At 43.6% G+C, this 20,613-nt stretch overlaps 1 protein-coding gene across 1 annotated transcript in view; it reads right to left on the minus strand.

Annotated features, from left to right (window-relative positions):
- The window catches only part of GRID1 (glutamate ionotropic receptor delta type subunit 1), a 2,290,275-nt gene that overhangs the window by 575,661 nt on the left and 1,694,001 nt on the right, over positions 1 to 20,613 (minus strand). Inside the window, exon 8 of the mRNA XM_078641098.1 lies at positions 16,247 to 16,366. Within this exon, the coding sequence (XP_078497224.1) occupies positions 16,247 to 16,366 (120 nt within the window). The remainder of the gene's footprint in view (positions 1 to 16,246; positions 16,367 to 20,613) is intronic.

Raw genomic sequence — 20,613 nt, forward strand, 5'->3', positions numbered from 1 at the left:
TGCCCGGACGCCAGACAGCCTAAATCACGCAGGTATAATTTATTTAGAGGGCCGTTTTTCGCGCTCCCATCAATTCTTTTAACTGAGTCCATAAAGACAGAGGAAGCAACTTAATTGGCTTCTATGTCGTTTTCTCTCGCCTACAGGCAATCAACAGTACCTGTTCCCTGACGTGTAAATAACGGTGGAGACATCTTTTTCTCCTCTCATGTGGTATTCCGACCAACTTTGGAGGAATAACCACTCCGTATAACACCGGATTGCCCGGGAGGCGCCGGTAAGAAACCCCTGCTTCATTGAACATCGGTAAGTGCAGGGTGTCCTCCCCCCATGCATTAATTGTAATGTTTGGATCTTTGAACCATCGACCTAAGTGCAAAGTATGGAGAGTAATTGGCTCCATTTATCCCCTGCAGATTGTTTTTCATCACCAGTTGCCCTGGAGGCGCCGGTAGGAAACCTTTGCTCCATTGGACATCGGTAAGTGCAGGATGTCACTCTAAAGCAAGTGCCGTTGTATTGACCCAAGTATTAAGTGTGGAGAGTAATCTACTCCATTCGTCCCCTGCAGATTCTCTACACCACGGGTTGCCCTGGAGGCGCCGGTAGGAAACCGTTGCTCCATTGGACATCGGTAAGTGCAGGGTGTCACCTAATGCATTAATCATATTATTGGATCCATGAATCACTGACCCAAGTGTTAAGTGTGGAGAGTAATTCACTCCATTCGTCCCCTGCAGGTTTTAATTTGCCACATCACAAGTTGATCCCAATAAGAGACCACCTGAACCTGAATCAGGTGAGCCCGTGTATCTACCAAATCGGACATGACCCTTACCATTAGGTAGCCCTAGGGAGACGGGCTTATACTCATGTCCCTTTTGTATTTTACTTGTTAGGTGAATTCCAACCAGCCAGGAGGGAGTCGCACCTACCCAGCTGTTTTGGTAATGTACCCATCCAATCCACAAATTAATCATCACCATCCATACAACACAGTATTTTAAACCAATTCCTATCTTTACATCCCAGGTGGCTGATCAAGACAACTGTGTGATCACGGCCAGATACCTTCCCCCCCCCCCCCTCATGTCCTGAAGAAGACCCGCAGCCGAGGAAGCAAAATTCCCTAGAGCATCAGGGTCGAAACGTCGACACCTTTTTATTTTGTGTGCCTGTACCCTTCACCTTCCCCTTGGTTTCCTCCCCCAAGAACAATCTGGACAGGCCTAGCCAACTAGCGGAATTGAAACGCTTGTTTGTTTTTTGTAAATATTTAAATCAGATGCCTCAATCTTTTTTCTTCTTTCCTCTCAACACTTGAGCACTTCTTTGTTCACCCTTGACTATAGCTCTTTTTTAGTCTTTGCGCCGTACATTCTAGTTGTTGTTGCTTGACAATGTAAATAACTGTAATATTTCGTTTTTGATAAATACAAATCTTTGAACTGTGGATGGTGTTTTTCTGCCTATTCATTAACTTCTCTCTCCCATGTAGCTTGATTTCTTAAATGCAGATTGAATCGCATTTCTATTTGACTAACTAACCAAGGGATTAAGTCAATTTGATCAATAGTCTAGGGCCATTGTTGTTTATACTACTGATACCCAGGTCCTATGATTTAGTGGGTTCCACCCCATTGATTTAATGGTAGAAGTAAATCTTGCCAGCATTTTTCATCACAGTCCTTCTTTGCCTGTTGTTGAATTTTTTTGTACCTTACCCTTGCTGCTTTTATTTCACCCATTGCTTTTTATCTAATGACTCTAGATAGGGACTAATAAGCATCTCTACAAGATTTATTATACCACGATGCTGCCCTAGGATGAGATTTCTTGTTCGGCATTTGGGTTTTAATAAAAAAGTTCTTGAGTTTAGAGAACATATCGCTGTGGACCTGCAAAATGATAGAATGGATGTCCTCCTGTGAGTCACAGTTTTGGAGGGTCACTAGGGTGCAAATGACTGCAGCCTTCATCTGTTCCATGGCCCTATCGTTATCAATAATCATGGCCCATCTAACTCTCCTCATGTCATTAGTAAGCATGACATCTGCTGTTACCTTCTCAACTATCATGTTTTTATGGCTGAGTAATCCCAATATCTGCAGTGATAATATCAGTGGGTTGTGGTCACTTTCAGTCTGCTCCTGTACCACCATATCTAAAAGGGAGGACCAAAATTTGATATTAAGATATATATAGTCTATACAACTACTTCTCAACCCATTACTAAATGTGTGAAAACCAGATCTATCCGAGTGGGACCTCCCATTAACTGCCCTGACTCCCTGTTCCAAACACAGACCTTTTAATTGTAAAATGGCCTCTGTCCATTTTTTAACTGGACGTAACTCTAGGGATGGGATATTCCACTGTGCACCCTCCTCTACACTAAGATAACCATCATCTTTATCTAAGGGCTCAAAGGAACAATTACAATCCCCAGCAATTATCAAATTGCAATGTCCCCTGTTATTTTCTAAAAAACTATTGAGAAGGGTGACTGTGATAGATCCTTTACCACCCGATCCAATGACCATGTCTCCTGAAAAGCCCAAACATCATGGTCTTAAATAAATGCTGACCATTCTATTGATGCTATTTTTGAGGATAATCCTACTATGTTCCAGGAGACAATTGAGAAATGTGACTTTTGGTGCCCTTGAATTGGAGCACTAGAAATTACCGGGCTATAGAGTGGATGAGCTTTGGCCAGCACTTCCAAGCCTGGGGTACAAATAGGCATAGAGAGATTAGATGAAAGAGTTTTAATAGGGCCTTCCTCCCTAATCTCAGTACCCAGTTCCATCCCACCTGGACCGTCAGCCCCTACAGCCTTGTTACTACAACCAACTTCATCCCCTTTCTTAGAAGTGTCCCTAAACTGAGAGGATAATTGAAGCTTCCTTAACCTTCATTCAACCTTCTCTAAAGAGGACCCTTCATAACCACATACATCTAATCTGTTAGGACTAATGTTAACTGTAGGGGGATTGTTTTTAATCCTAATATTTGAAGAACTCATTTGGGAGATTCTTATATCAAATACCACTAAGTTTTGTACTAGTTCTACAGACCTGAGTGATAAGCTAACACAGTCAGTGCTATGTTCCTGAGACCCAATCCTTTTAGCGGATATTATGTTTTCTCTAATTAATAAACTACAGATCCTGACGTGTTGGAACCAATGTATGCTTTTGTTAATCAAAGCCTGCTCATCTTCATTGAATGAACTAAGTGGTACTTTCGGGATATTAGTCAAGAAAACATGATGTTTTGAAGACCCATTAATAGGCTCAGCTCGCCTTTTCACTGTCCCCTGCAGCAAAAGACTAGAGCTCCTAATATCGGAGAAATAAGACCTTGCACAGTCAGTAGAACCCTTATTCTGATCTTGACAATCACTAAGATAGGCCTGTTTAGCACCTGAAGAAACATACCGTGTTGCTTGGTTAGGTCGTCGGCTAACGTTGGGTGGCGGGCAGGTGGTTAGCTGTGTTAGCTGCAAAGATGTTAGGTCTAATCTACATAGGGGAACATTTTCTCATATATTCTTGAGGACAGCACCACCCCCGATGTTATGTAGGTACTTTATATTTAAATTTTCTGATAAAATAGTATCAACACACCTATGTGTAAGAGAACTGTCACGTTCCCACTGTCTAGCGCCACTTTACATAATATGTGTGTATTACACAATACAGAAAATGTGCATGTCATTTCCTATAGCAAATGAAAGGCAGTTTAATTTTTTGACTGTCTGCATGACAGGCTATCTATAAAAGGCAGGACTGGTTATTCATTAGAGTAGTTTAGAGTTTAAATTATGCTGGCAAACATGTGCAAAGGTTAGATCTTTGGAAATATGTGAACTACAAATGTTTCCCATGAAGCGTTTCTTGCTGAAATATTTTTGCAGGACATAAATCATTAGGTGGGATTTATTTGGATGCTTCTTGAAACATCCTCTCGATGTGGGTGAAAGTAAATGTGGCCACTAGTGTTCACCGAAAGAAACCAGACTGTCAAAGAGAGCTTGGAATAAGATTGCGATTTACATACATTTTTGTATTTGATACCTTAAGGTTGAAGATCCAAACTACATCTGCATTTGGTAATTTATAAGCTTCAAACACCAAATTATACTACAGGTTGAATGAGCATCTCACCAGGAAACATGCATATCGTACTAACTTGATCACAGGGAAAGGTACTGAGATGTCACAGTTAAGCACGGGCGTAAAATCTGTTCCGTTCGCGGAATTTGCGGATTTTCTGCAATTTCACGGTCCGCGAATCTCGCAAAATTTCAGAAAAATCCGCAAAATCGCGTTCGGGCGGGTTTTCAAAAACTGAGGTACATGAAGCACTTACAGGGTTACAGCAAGTGCCCAAGTTGAGGCTAATTTCTTTGTAACCATTTACAAAATGGTTACAAAGAAATTAACTTCAACTTGGGCACCTGCTGTAACCCTGTAGGTGCTTCCTGAGCGGCGCCTCCAGAGTTGTTGCCTACTTGCAACTATTCTCTGACCCTGCTCTGACCCTCGATGCAGGGTCAGAGAATAGTTACAAGTATGGCACAATGCTCCAGGCTGTCACAAAAATTAAACCACAACAGGAAGCACTTACAGATAAGGAAGCAGGTGCAGGACTTGAAGCTCAAATTCAGTAACACATTAACCAGCCCCCGGTTGAGGCTGGGCAGGTGTGCTTTCTCCCCATAATCTACAGTAGTGAACAAGAGGGTGCTGTGATGAACCAGAAGGTGCAGTTGTGAACCAGAGGGTGCTGTGATGAACCAGAGGGTGGCAGTGGTGAACCAGAGGGTGGCAGTGGTGAACCAGAGGGTGGCAGAGTGTGGCAGTGATGAACCAGAGGGTGGCAGTGATGAACCAGAGGGTGGCAGTGATGAACCAATGGGTGGCAGTGATGAACCAGAGGGTGGCAGTGATGAACCAGAGGGTGACAGTGGTGAACCAGAGGGTGGCAGTGATGAACCAGATGGTGGCAGGGGTGAACGAGAGGGTGTCAGTGGTGAACCAGAGGTGAACCAGAGGGTGCTGTGATGAACCAGAGGGTGGCAGTGGTGAACCAGAGGGTCGCAGTGGTGAACCAGAGGGTGGCAGTGGTGAACCAGAGGGTGGCAGTGATGAACCAGAGGGTGGCAGTGATGAACCAGAGGGTGCTGTGATGAACCAGAGGGTGGCAGTGATGAACCAGAGGGTAGCAGTGGTGAACCAGAGGGTGGCAGTGATGAACCAGAGGGTGACAGTGATGATTCAGAGGGTGGCAGTGGTGAACCAGAGTGTGGCAGTGATGAAGTAGAGGGTGGCAGTGATGAACCAGATGGTGGCAGTGGTGAACCTGAGGGTGCTGTGATGAACCAGAGGGTGGTAGTGGTGAACCAGAGGGAGCTGTGATGAATTAGAGGGTGACAGTGATGAACCAGAGGGTGGCAGTGATGAACCTGAGGGTGGCAGTGATGAACAAGAGGGTGGCACTGGTGAACCAGAGGGCGGCAGTGATGATCCAGAGGGTGGCAGTGGCAAACCACAGGGTGGCAGTAATGAACCAGAGGGTGGCAGTGATGAACCAGAGGGTGGCAGTGATGAACCAGAGGGTGGCAGTGGTGAACCAGAGGGTGCTGTGATGAACCAGAGGGTGGCAGTGATGAACCAGAGGGTGGCAGTGATAAACCAGAGGGTGGCAGTGGTGAACCAGAGGGTGGCAGTGATGAACCAGAGGGTGACAGTGATGAACCAGAGGGTGGCAGTGGTGAACCAGAGGGTGGCAGTGATGAACCAGAGGGTGGCGGTGGTGAACCAGAGGGTGGCATTGGTGAACCAGAGGGTGGCAGTAGTGAACCAGAGGGTGGCAGTGATGAACCAGAGGGTGGCAGTGGTGAACCCGAAGGTGGCAGTGATGAACCAGAGGGTGACAGTGGTGAACCAGAGGGTGGTAGTGGTGAACCAGAGGGTGGCAGTGATGAACCAGAGGGTGGCAGTGATGAACCAGTGGGTGACAGTGATGAACCAGAGGGTGACAGTGGTGAACCAGAGGGTGGCAGTGGTGAACCAGAGGGTGGCAGTGACGAACCAGAGGGTGGCAGTGGTGAACCAGAGGATGGCAGTGATGAACCAGAGGCTGGCAGTGATGAACCAGAGGGTGGCGCTGCTAAACTGCCTGGGAGCCGTGTAGGTGTGAGCCCCTGTGCTGCTGAGCTGCCCAGGGATTGTGAGCCCACGTGCTACTGAACTGCCCCGGGGCCCAGTGGGTGTGAGCCCCCATGCTGTTGAACTGCCCCGGAGCCCTCTCAGTGTGAAAATCATTCGTACTCAATAGCCTGGGAGCCCTCTGGGTGTGAGCACACATTGTGCTAAATGCCCCCTGACCCCAGTACATATATACCCATACCGCACAGCACCATTATGCTCTTGCACCATGAAGTCTGGTGCCTGGATGCTCCTGATCCGTGTAGGTGATACCACCGTCTGGTACAGTCAAAATGTAAAGTCATAACTTGCTACACAGCACCAATAAACACGTGTCCCCCTGGCACCGGTATGCGCATGTACCAGGCGTGGAGCACCCGCATGCCACTGTACCCTACTGCCCAGCGCAAGCATATGCCTGTACGGGGCAGTTTAGTATGAGATGGGAGATTGTCCAGCAGCAGCAGCTGCATGCGCCTGAACCCACTGAGCAGGATCAGAATGGCTTTATACCAACATACGCAGCAGAGCCATCTTGGACATCTGAAGGATTCTAGGGTCCTGTGGCAAACATATTTTTGCATCCATGAGTTTCCCGAGCGCCATCCCCGTGTAGCTCCCGTGACCAGGAGGCTGCTTTCTCCTCATCTGCTGCTCTGCTCGGTCTCTGACCCTTTATAAACAAGATGCATGTGAACTCGCATAGAAGCCCTGCCCGTTTGGCCCCATCCACCACACACTAGCGGTGTGAAACGTCTTCCCGCCCATCTCCACTATAATGGCCAGCTCACTCAAGGGACCTCGGCGCCTTTTGGCGCGCAGGCAAAGTTACAGGCACACGTGGTCACATATTTGTGCAAATGGACAAAAATCCACGAGTTCGCGGGAAAATTCTTTTTTTGCAATTTCGCACTAATTTGCGGTCCGCGAATTCGCAAATTTCGCCCATGCTTAGTCACAGTTCCCGTACAATAAATAAGAAATATTATCAGTGTCTAAAAACCTTTCAGTGACCATTTTGACCAAGAGCTTGTTGCAAATGTAGAGGGGCTGACTCTATCAAACACAATCTCCATTTCCATAAAGAACAGGCAGAGGCATCTTTTGAACATTAACCCTTGTGGCAAAATCGACTAAAGATTGCATTTGTGCTCAGTTGATCAAGTTCCTGCTCTGAACCTGCATGAGAATCAGAGACAGTGTTTCCTCAAAAGGGAAGAACTAGGCTGCCTTCGGGTTTCATTGCACTTAAAAGTACTGATGATGCGAGCTGGTCTGATAATTTCAATATTTTAAGGTTTTCCTAATATATGTGATAGACATGGATTTTAGGGAATGGCATATGGGTATGTGTTGTGGCAATAGCCTGTGGTGGATGGAGTATAGGAGGGGTGGGTATTTAGTACTGAACTGTAGGGTTCCCATTTTATTGGAAGAAAGCAAAGCAAACATTATCAGAATGCAAATTGTTATGATCTACAGTTAAAGTTCATGTCTTGTTGTATGTCAGCATATTGTTAACTGAAGTAACGTCTGAAATAAATATTGTGCTCTGAGTAGAGTTAAAAAAAATATTGCCCTTGAGGTGTAGGTTTTCTAATATTAGTTTCTATGCGGCAATATTTTTATATCAATTTAGAAAACATTATTTCTGTCAGAAATATTTTACTTATATAATTGTGGTACCATACACAATATTTTGAGAAGATACACATTTCAAAAATGCTTTGAGAAACCATAAGATGCCATGCTGCTCTGTACTTTTACGGTGGTACACAACACACAGTTAACAAAATATGGGAGTGCCTCACCTGTACCCCTCTTGTTCAATGTGAAATTATCCACCCCGCAAGTCAGAGTAAGTAGCAAGAGCAACTCTTGAAACAGTGGATGAAAATCTTTCATGCTGCCAGAAAAGAATGATTGCATAGGTGCTTGCGCATACAATGAAAATTTTTTCGGCAATCAGAGCTTGGGGATCTTTTCTTAACCCCTTCGACGCTCATAGTTACGCCTGTCATACGCTCATGACGAGCTGAGCTCGTCATGAACCGCGGGTTTTCGCAAAAGTTAGCACACAACGGGAAAACCCGCAGCGCGCATGGAGTTAACTGCTTGTGGTGACAATGTGGAGACATTGGGTAGACTGACCAGAGGCTATAGAGATGGTGAAGAGACTGAAAGATTCAAAGCTATTACAGTTTATTAAAACCGCAGTAAATGAGAGAGGTGTGAGAAGAGGAATGGATAGGAAGTCCATAAAATGTTATTACATGATATTAAATTTTGTTACTCCCTATGCAAGTATGTTATTTTTTCTTTACCCTTCAGTAAATTAATTCCAAGCTAATGGGCATTCCTTCGGGAATGAATTATTGTCACCTATAAAACTATACAAGGAATTATGTTCAGTGTTGTCATAGTACCTGGGCTTATTTACCGAGTATGATGGTTGCAAGAGGAAGCTTGAGACACTCCTGGTTTTTACTAAAAGGCACACAGTTGGGCACCCACTTAACACTTTTGTTGTGACACATGAACCTGAATGTCAAGGGCACTTACCAGACACCTTAAGGATGGTAAAGGCGCTGAGCTTCCCTTCTTTGCTTTTTTATGTAAGGGTATATACCCAGGCAGACTTACAGTACAAGAAACTGGCTATTTGCACTAGCCCTATGAACAGTATCACATCAACTCCTGAGAACATTGATAAATGATGTCGGTACCACTGGCAGGCACAAAATGTTCTGTAGCACCACCTCTAAAGGTATTACTTGAGCTATCATTTCATTTTCCACCATGGGCTATTAAATTGTAAGCAGTAATTAGGGTAATTCTTGCCATTAATATTTCCAGGAAACACTTAAAACAACAAATATATTGCACATTTTTCACTAACGAAATATGCACATTTTCAAAGGTTGAAATATAAAATTAATTAAATGAATGAAACATATTTCTTTGGAAATTATATTCCTTACTTTCGACTCTATTTGGCATCCTAAGCAATCTATTGGCATTTCACATTCTGCTGCTCGCACTCTGGACACTGCACAATAAATGAAACGCTTTGGGGAATATTGAATCTCTCTAGCTTGATCAATATCATGCAGTGCCTTCTCACCTCTCTTTAATATTTATCTTGAGTCTCATTATCTGACATTTATTTGCATTGAATTCCATTTGCCATCAATTAACCTATGCAGTTAAATCAGAGCATGCCTGCATCTTGCTGCATGGGCACCAGAAATGAACTGTTCAGTCCAATTTACCTAGATATCCTTTGCAAATTCTTGAAAACTAGATGTAGACACAAATCAAATAGCTTTAAAGTGTGCATACATAATTTAATATGTTAACCATTTCTAAATACTCATGTTTCCCGCTACATAGGCAAATGACCCGCTTTTTAAAACGGAACATGACATGCCACATAAACAGTCGCCCTTCTTATGGTACATTCACTTGTGTATAACAATGTGAAGTAAAATAGTACCAACCTGCAACAATATTGAGCCTATAATATCGACTACAACTATATTGTCAAGGTAAGTATATATAGGGAAGGAAAGATTTACTATTCTGACCTCCATGTCTGCTTGCCATTTTGAAATTCTTCCTGAAATAAGAAAGATGGAAGTGGCTGTGGTTGTGTTGTACCTTATCTCTGCTCCAAATAAATATTTTTATTATGACATAAATGTATCTGCCCTTAAATTGTGCAGTGCATCGGTAGCGTCTCCCAGGTAGATTTAGAGAGAACCACAGTTCTCTGGAAGTCATTTGGGGAGATCTGAATACCCAAATCAACAAGGGAGATTCACTCACAAAAGTAGAACATGATAGTCATTCGAATTGCCTTAATCTTCATGAGAAATTGCAGTGCATGTACTTTCTTCAGACAATTGATTTCTATTGGTGACAGTTCTTAAATCATTATTCTCTTATGGGCAATCTGAACCAAGCAAAGACAATAATAACTCCCAACCTTCCATGGGGGATCCAGCAAATCAGGAACCAATGGAGAAGGTTTGGTATTATATAAAAAGGCAATTAGATGACAATATTTTTGGATGTGAATGTTTGAATCATTCAGCATTCCGTCCATCATTTGTTGCAGTTACGCTTTTCGCCCTGAGTGGGATGAGTGTGCCCAGACGTGGGTCCCTTGTTCTCTGTGCCACTGGATTTAAGCTAGCCTGGCTTATGAAGGGTGACATACCCCGAAACCGGTCCCAGGATGCTTGTTTCTGGTCCAGGGTGGACCTGGCTTGGCAGTTCGGTCTGGACTGTTCTCTTGAGGCACAAGGTCAAGACTGATTTGCATATGGCTGGGTCCAAACTGGGGTGGCATAGTGGGCAGAAGAATGATGGATTTAACCCAGATCTCTTGACTGGGGGAGAGTGTTTAAATCATTCAGCATTCCGTCCATCATTTGTTGCAGTTACACTTCACCTCATGAAGCAGCTTGAGAGTTTTAGAACACCTTATAAAACTCTGCTGTTTCTGTGATTCTGTTGTACCTGTACCATGAAATGAGTGCATTGATAAAGATAAAAAAAACTTGAAAGCTTTCAGCTTGAACCAAATTTGTAGAGAGATACTTCTCCAGGTTGTGTGAATGTGGATAGGATGTGTCACACAATAAAACATCATTGGCTACAAATTCTCCACCTCTAAAAGGGTGGAAGAATTTTAAATGACCAATATGTTTTGTTGTAAGGAGTTGAGCGCTTGTCTTTGAATAGCTTTTGTTTTCATTTGTTTATAAATGTGCAACCTACACATTTAATTTCTACAAAAAGCAAGCAAATAGAGAACATACAAAAAAGAAAATGTATTAAAGCCGACATTACATTAGCAATCTTCTCTTTCTCCTCCATTTTCTTCTTGTTTTTTTACTGTGTATTTGCTGACTTCGAAATCTTCTTTTGGTGAATTTATTGCATTCTGTAATACCTAGTTGCAAAGGCTTGACCGCCAGGATGTGTTATTGGTCCCACAACTATTGATACTTGTTTTAAGGCAACACTGACTCATGTAATGACGTCTGTGCCAGTTTTATTGAGGTGGCTAATCTACAAGCAAAAACCTAATTCCTTGTAACCTGCAATTTGCACTGCACTTTCTGATATTTCGCAGTACAGAAACCTATTTCAAGTTGTTAGAATAATTATGTAGGAGTGCTTCCTATTTGGGCGTTTCATTATACTACTCAAAATTACTAGATGGAAGCATCCGTCTCACTCATTTTGTGTTTACAAATGTGTACTGTCATAAAAAATTGTATTAGATTTGTAAGGAAAGGCCACTATTACCTTAAGAAACTGAATCCAGTTAGGTTAAAACACAGTTCTGAAAGAATCTCTGTTTAACCCATGGTAGTCATTGCAGAGGTAGCAGGCAATCCTCAGAGAATTGTGTTTTATATGTCAGCAGTACTAACAACTTAAAGTATAGACAACAGCACTATAACATTTGTAAATGGGATAACAGGAACAAGAGATATGATTTTTTGGAGTTATAAGACACAAATCTTCTCGAAAAAGTAAAATGCCATTAAAACAGCAGTACATGATTGACTGAGACCTAAATGGGATTTCAGGATGATCGAGTGGAATGGAGTGGAGTGGAAGCCAGATATCCTTAACAGGTGGTCCTGATCAAAGGTTTTATCTTTAAGGCTAGGTGCATAATTTATTATATCCAATCATGGAATATACATATTATCACGATAAAAATCGCCCATTCAGCCTTGTGAGATAAGGGCTGTTGGAGACAGACTTCTAACTCTGCCAACCTGATTTAGATGGGTGGAATTAGAGGTCCGTTTTTACTACCTGTTACCACCGAGAAAACCCTCAAGGTTAGAGGCAGTAAAAGCTACTAAATCCTTACCTTGTCATGGGAGAAGACTCCCTTGGTGAGGAGAGCATTTTGTTTTCAAAAAGAAAATCCCACTTAGAGAATTTCTTTTTGAAAATAAGAAAGAAACCAGTTTGATGCAAGTCTCAGTCATGTTGATAGAGCCCTGCACCAAACTTTTAAACGTATAGACAGGAGCCCAACTAAATATTAATAAGACCCTTGTTCTCTGATTTGGAAGTCCAAAGTTGTGGCCAATATGTTTCCCTTCAAGTCAGATAAGTTATCATTGAACTCCCTCTGAAGCCATTGGGTTTGGCACCAAAAGATCCCAGGGGACAAGGTCGGATTGTGTGGATGCCAACTGAGATTCATTGGTTGAATAGATTTGCCATCAAACACTGGTCTGTGGTCTCCACTGCCCTCTTGTCGTCAGGAATCCTTCTTCTTTTTAAGCACCTTAACAGGCAAACAGGAGGCCAAATCTTGATCCTTAGAGAGTCATTACAGTCCTGGGTGCCAGCACGCGTCAGGCGTCCTTGAGTCCTTAAAGTGAGTACTCTTCTTCAAGCAGTAGCCAGGTTCTTACATTCTTCCAAAGGACTTTCCTCTTCAGAGGAAGTCTTCCCCAGTCCAGGAATGTTCTGAAGAGGTGGTGGTTTAAGTGCCATATTTATCCTGTACACTAGCAAGTGACTGAAAGAGTGTGCCACCCAATCTTAGCCATTTTTTGTAGTTCCCAACCTCTTTTCACAGCACTTCCTCTTTCCTTAACATAAAATGATAACGTAGTCCTGTTTCAAGATAGCTTAATAGGAAAGCCTGTTTTAATGGCCACTCCTCTATTTAGAGGAGCTCTCCCCCACTTGAGAGGGTCCAAACTGGTTCTTGCCCACACTAGGTCTGGAGCCTAGCAGCACCCTAGGAATGAATGGGAGAAGCCCCCTCTGACACCTCCCAGTCATAAAGGTAGTGTCACAGCTGTCATTTGGTCTGAAAAACATTCCTTTCCACTCCCAGATAGTTAAGTACTACTAAGTGGGCAGCATTTAACACCTCCATGTTCTACCAAGTATCAGAGGGAGGCCACTATCTGTTCAGCTGGGGTTGCTAAGCCAATAGAGACCTATGGCTTTACTCTTTTTCTTTAATTTCAGGTTAGCATGTATGGTCACACACGTAGGCCAAAATTCATAAAGGTGTCACGCAACAAGGTTCAGCACAAGGCTGCGCTGTGTTGCCGGACAGTCAGAAAACAGAAAAGCACCATATTCACAGAGATATTGCACTCTCTACCCCTCTAGGGTCACTGGTAGTTTTGAAGCTGCTCACAAATACACAAGAGTGAATTTGGGGGAATAACTTATGTGAAGCAGAGTTTCTGGACCATTTTCCTCACGAGATTGTCTTGATTCAACAGGCAAAGTGCCTCTGTGGAATACCCCAGATCCAATTACTAATAAACCAGCCACATCGTGATTGCCACAAGGCTCGTAACGAGGCCCTTAAAATTAGAACTTCATTTTATAATTTTATTCTCAATGACAGGAAGATAAGGGTTTGTGTTTCAGATTAGGAGCTAGATGGTTTTCCATGCCAGAAATGGCAAATGCCATGCTGGTGATGTGCTGCTGTGTTAAAAAGGTCATCAGAGACAAATATATAAAAAAGAACAAAACACCTGATTTTCAATCAGATGAGCAGTATGTTATCAAATCATTATATACTGATCCTACACATCTGTTTCTGAGTGATTTGACTCCACGGTTTTGAAAATTGCCCAAGCCCTACTTTTCACTACAGTCCTTGCCCTTTATGAAACATCAACCTTTCCCCAAGTTAAAACTCTCTTTGCAATCTTAAATATTACAAAGGAAACCTGTTAGCCTTAAATTGCCTTTTCAAGACAAAATATCAAACATTTTGGAATTTGCGATACAGCGTCCGGGCACCAGAGTTCATGGAGGGCTGTAGTATAATGTGAGCGCTGATTTACAATATTCATGATAACTACCTGCGGGGCAATCCGTGACAGCTAAATATTAGATGACCTTGATAGCATATTGATGCGTGCTATAATCAAATGAAAGTCATCTTCTAAATTCTGAATGTTTTGCTGCTAGCATGCAGGGTGACTTCTAATAAGGTTTAAGATTCCTTTAGACAGTATGGAAATGTTAATAACTGCTCCTCCCCCCTCCTTCGAATCAGTAATACATTCACAACTAGTCAGCCATTCATCTATTTTAATACCTTATAAGTAGATGATCCAGGAGATTAAAATGGTCAATGGCAGGAACTCACCGAGAGGTATGATAGAAGAATAAATGTGCAACAATGTGCAGGCCCATGTTAAATGTGAAGGACATCTAACATGGACTTCAATTGGAATTCCATAGAGCATATTATCAAGCCCATTATTGCCGTTTTTAGCGGCAGTTGTCTGCCGCAAAAACGGCAAACTTTTTTTCGCCTGTCTTGATAATATGCCCCTAAGTCTTATTTAGAAACTGGTCATTCTGTGTTAATATAAAATAATAAACCACGATGTATGGAATGCTTGCAAACATGTCAGCCACAAGCCACACTCAGGCAACTTTCCAGTCTATCGGTTTTGCCCACTCCAGACAAGAAATGTCCACCGACAAATCATGCTTGGAACGGGCCGAACAGCCAAAGTACAGCCCGAACTGCCAACCTTGCCTGATATGGACTGTTCATATTAGAGTAGGACAATGACTGTCAGTCTATGGTTGCACCCTATCTGGAGCAGTGCAGTGTGAGAAATATTGTACTATAATGTGAATCTGCACCATTGCCAAAGGCTGACACAAGCACTCCACCCATATTGTAGCGTGGCACCGTTGATGCCATTCTTATGCCCAGGCATGGTTCGTGTGCTCATTGTGCCATGGATGAAAACCACACACCAGTGGTGATTGGGCACATTGCCTTTTAATTTAAATGATGTCTTGAATGAAAACTGTGCTACCTACACTGCTATTTTCAATGTATTTTATGTCACACTGTATTTGTGTTTTTTAACAATAAAGCTAAGAAAAATAAAATAAACCCATCTAGGGTTGCTCGTTTTCCGTTTTCCCATGGATGTGACCAGGCATATCAGATTACACTGTTCCTATTGGAGTGAAACTCATTTGGCAGGGGACAAAAAAACACGGATTGGATGCTGCACGGGCAGTTTTCCAGTGACTGAGACTTATTGAGGAAAGCCTTTGTTTCTTTTCTGTCTTGACGCACAAGTGTTGCCAGTGTTACTGTACATGCTATAACAGTTTGGGAGTTATTTCAAGTGCCATGGGCTATAATGCATGTGCAATACAGAGGACGGGATATCCGCCACGTTTATGAGGGAATATTAACTGCCAAACTCTCACTAAGGCCTACTGAGGCTTATTTACAAGCCCCTTGCGCCGCTGGTGTGTCACTTATAATATGGCAAAAAGTGACGTAATTGTAAATAAGCCCCATTGTTCTTAAGATGAGTAATGCTAGGGAATCTGCAATGTGCAGATATTAGGGCGGATTTACAAGCCCCTTGCGCCACTTTCGCGTCACTTTCCCATGTTAAAAGTCACGCAAAAGTGGAGCTAGGGGCTTGTAAATCTGCCCCATTGTTCCTTTCCATAGTCAACAATGAATTATAACAGAGAATTGCAGCTCACTTTGCATTTATTCCACCGAACAGCTTAGTCCCAACCCTAGTGTACTCAGGAGAGAATGTATATGCATATTTCACAAACAGTTGCTTCACCATTTGAAAAGAAAAAAGAAATCCGTTGGTAGCTTCTAAACTGGAACCCAATTTGTATAATTATAGTCCTGTTGCACGCCAGGGCCTTTATGCTGCAGGCGATCCAGCTTTAATTGTCTCTCCATTTATGGGCAGGCTGCACAAATTAGCCTGTGGATGGAGGTAGCTAATTGGAATCCAGGATGGCTAACATTGCCATTGACGGGCTGCAGAATGAAAGCAAATGAGACACCCATGTGGTGGATTTAAGGAATAAATGTTATTGAGCTGCAAATATCTGCCATTAGTACACTGGTCGTTGTTCTAAAATACTTGTTTCTCCAACACAAGCGAATGTGAAGACCACAGTAGTAAATAAAATAAAAAAGAGAAACAGTGAGCTGTTACCCTTCGAACATCTTTGCCAAATGTTTCGCTGTAGCTTGTACCAAGTATTTCAAATTGGACATGGGGATTGGCGCTGTCCTCGCGAAACTCCATCTTCCCAGTTAATCCCACGATGCTTCCCTGAAGGAAAGATAATGTTGTTAATATATGCAATAGTTAACTGCTGATAAATGTAAGCAAACACGTTACCTATCTATATATATCTATTTATGGTTGAAATTCAAGCTAATCTGTGCTCTACTTTAAATTCAATTTCTTTTAGTAGTTTATAATGTATTCACGTAGATGTTTGAGGGTGAACGGTTATCCTTTATCTTCAGCTCGGATGAGCACACTCTGATGCCCTATGGTGAAGTATGAGGGCGAGCAGGGCCCGGGGACAGCGGCTGCCTGGAACCACCACAACTATTGCGAAGTCTCTGGATCTGGTGGTTCCGGGCCCAGCATTATCAGTTCGGGAGTGGGGAGACTCCATAACTCCCACCCCAGAGAAACCAGACAACTTGCCAGTGGCGGCTCGCTGAGGGAGTGCTGTGTGGGGGTGAGGCGGGGTGGAGAATGGGCAGGGTGGGGGTAGTGGACGCCGACTTACGGCGGTAACGGAGTTAAGTAAGTAAATAAAACAATTTACATTGCACGCGCTGCATCGCCAATTTCGCGATGCGGGCGCGCAATGTAAATTGTTTTATTTAATTACTTACTTAACACCGTTACCGCCGTAAGTCGGAGTCCACTACTCCCCCAACCTGCCCCTTGGCCACGCCGCCACGCCTCACTGCCCCGCAGCACTCCCTCGGCGAGCCACCACTGCAACTTGCAGGTGCCAAGAGCTGAGTCTGCCACTGCGACACTGCTCTGGGCAACTCCTCATAAGGATCAGTAAGTCCTTTCTCTCATTAAAGACCAGTTTGAAAACATTTCTGTTTTGGATAAGAGAAGATATTACTGCTTTTCAACAGTGATTGATTTCCGCTGGGTCATTAGTGGTTATACCAAATCATGAAGACAATCGCAGATATTTAGAGGTATTGTGACCTAAAATATTAAGCAACAACTATCCGAGTCGATAGACCTGGACAGTGCTTTGTGTGTCAGAATACTGTTAGCAAAAACAGGATCTGACAGAAATACTGTCTCCAAAACATTGTTTATGAAGGCATTATTTCATCAGGTGCAGAGTTTCTATTTTTAACATCAATTTGGCAGTGATTTAGAAAATTAAATTTAGAACATAGTACATCATGTATAATTCGGTTAAGATATTCTTGTCTCATACCCTTTTTGGAAGGACCTTTAAAGTGCCATAGGTGTGCAATGTGTTCTGGTTTTCTTGTACAAAGATGCAGAGATGAACCATTACATTTTTAAATAAGCAGAATGAAAAACACAGATTTGGACATTTGGAATAGCACGATTTCCTCCTTCTGACACTTCGTTTGCTAATTCTAAAATTACAGAAAAAATACAAACATTTGTAAATGTATGAAATGAGTTTAAAAATCAAATATGCAAAATGGTGAAGCCATGAAGTGTAATTGTTTACTTATAATAGAACTTTTCCTCTGCAAACACTTCATGAATGATGATATCACATGGATATTCGCGTATAACATCAGAGTGGTTGTAGCCCACAGGGTACTCTACATACAATCAATCGTCTACAAACAGAATTCATATGTGGGAACACAGTGTATTACTGATCTTATCATTTGTAAAGGTTTACTGCCTGCATTGTGATATTTTACTCTTCAGTTCACTTCAAAAGTTCATAAGAGTGCATTTTCCTCTTGGGGCTTAGCTTATGCCTGCGTAATTGGCCATTTGCTCATGAAACTCATGTAACAGAACCTAGGGTTACCAGTAACTCCAAGGAACAACATTTCTGTGGGATTGAAAGTAGGCCTTCAGGATGCCTATAGAATAGGAATTTAGGAGGAGTTGCCTACCAGAGCTCAAGAGAGTTGTACTCCTGCGGGCTCCTCATCGAGGTCACCGTTCCTAGCCTGCTGCATTTGTTCCCAGGATCCCATGAGTGCGTTAGGACGTGGCACCAAGCTGAGGAAGTTTATAGTCTTTTGTGGAAGCAAGTTCCTCCTGCTCCAACAATGACAACACCACCAGGGTCTAACAGATGACACAGTGGTATGCACAGTAAATTGCAAACGCGCAAGCCTCTGGTGAGAACCCTGGAATGTGTGGTAGTCCAAGGTGAGTGGCTGACACTTCCTAGGGGACACAAGCCTATGAGGTGTTCAGAGTGACTGGAGAGAGTGTATGCAATGCTGAGTTTGAGGCTTAACCAGGGCCAAGGAAAACAGATGATGGTGCAGGGTGGTGAGCAGGCAAGGAATATTGCAAAGGGAGATGTTAATGGCTTGGGGCCATCTATCAGCTGAAACGTCGGAGTGACAAATAGTGCACTATACCTCCAACAAATACATAGCAGCACTTTCAAGGCCTGTGAATAAGGCACTATCAGAACAGCAGGTTAAGCTTAAAGGCCCATACCTGCAGGCAGCACTCAGAGCCCTGTGACTATGGAAGACAGGATACAACACTGAAGGTTATTTTCTGGCATAGGGAAAACAAGGTGAAATGACTGCAGACAATGCAAATGGAGAAGAACAGACATCTAGAGAATCAGAATCATCCTGCTCAGAACTGAGGGTTAACTTTACTTTGAAAACTGATAGCTTTGGGAAAGCTGTCGGGGTATTTAAAGGTATGCTGGAGGGTCTATCAGGCAAAATGGAAAACATTGATACAGCAGATGAAGTCTGGGAACAGAATTTAGGCACTGGCATGCTGAATTAAGCAGAACAATGCAGAGGTGCAAAAAATGATACCCTTCAAGCCTACTGTGACAAAAGGCTTTTCACTGATATAAGTCAAGCTTTTTGGGAATTCACTGATAGAATTCAAGCTTGTGGGAATACAGAACGTGCATTGAGGGAAGCACCAGCGAGTGCTAGGTACCAACAGAATTCCTTCTGGATAGAATGAAAAGTACTGGGAGACTTCCATCTCTCAATACTGAGGACGTACCCAAAGTTGTGTGCACAGAACTTCGGTTACCCCTGACAGCAAAAGATGGCAAGCAGAAATATGTGATGGTGACCCGGATGTCTTTAGAGTGAGGGAAAAGGAATAGAAGACAGCAGCCAAACGGTCACAGTCTTATTGATCAGTACTGGCTCCTTTCATTGCTAATCTGAACCTCGAAACACTACCGAGGAAGCGGGGTGGTTTGGGAGCAGGTAACGGGCTGATGAAGAGATGCATTGCAGCTGCTGTAGATTTATGTGCAAGACTGAGAGTCTAATAAAGGGAGCAACTATGTATTCATGCAGCTTAACTTAGCTAAGCAGACCCTTTCTTGATAGCTTACCCTCTGCAACTACCAGGTGATGTTCCATCAGTGGTGGCCGGAAATTTAGGAAGAGGGGTGAGCAGGCCACACATGCACCCACATACACTCACCCATCTACATCCATATTGAATCCCACCAATACATTCACAAGCGTGCACAACAACACCCAACATTCACAAGCAGATGCACAAGCACACACCAGTGCACAGCATACATGCACAAGTATACATACATTGACACATAAACACATGCATCCAACATTAAACAAGCATTAGAAATGCAATAGGTCTCGCAGCATTAGAGTTAGTGCTTTTAGAATTGTTAATGGGTTTAGCATGAGGGTGAGGGTGAGTGAGGGTGAGGGTGAGTGAGTGTGAGTGTGGGTGAGTGGGGGTGAGTGTGAGTGGGGGTGAGTGTGGGTGAGTGTGGGTGAGGGTGAGGGATTGAGGGTGAGGGGTTGAGGGTGAGTGAGGGTGAGGGGTTGAGGGTGAGTGAGGGTGAGGGGTTGAGGGTGAATGAGGGTGAGGGAGGGTGAGGGGTTGAGGGGTTGAGGGTGAGTGGGGGTGAGTGAGGGTGAGGGGTTGAAGGTGAGTGAGGGTGAAGGTGAGTGAGGGTGAGTGTGGGTGAGTGTGGGTGAGTGTGGGTGAGTGTGGGTGAGTGTGGGTGAGTGTGGGTGAGGGATTGAGGGTGAGGGGTTGAGGGTGAGGGGTTGAGGGTGGGTGAGGGGTTGAGGGTGAGTGAGGGTGAGGGTGAGTGAGGGTGAGGGGTTGAGGGTGAGGGGTTGAGGGTGAGTGGGGGTGAGTGAGGGTGAGGGGTTGAGGGTGAGTGAGGGTGAGGGGTTGAGGGTGAGTGAGGGTGAAGGTGAGTGTGGGTGAGTGTGGGTGAGTGTGGGTGAGTGTGGGTGAGTGTGGGTGAGGGATTGAGGGTGAGGGGTTGAGGGTGAGGGGTTGAGGGTGGGTGAGGGGTTGAGGGTGAGTGAGGGTGAGGGTGAGTGAGG

Source organism: Lissotriton helveticus, chromosome 5_1 (assembly GCF_964261635.1).
Source record: "Lissotriton helveticus chromosome 5_1, aLisHel1.1, whole genome shotgun sequence".
NCBI lineage: Eukaryota > Metazoa > Chordata > Amphibia > Caudata > Salamandridae > Lissotriton > Lissotriton helveticus.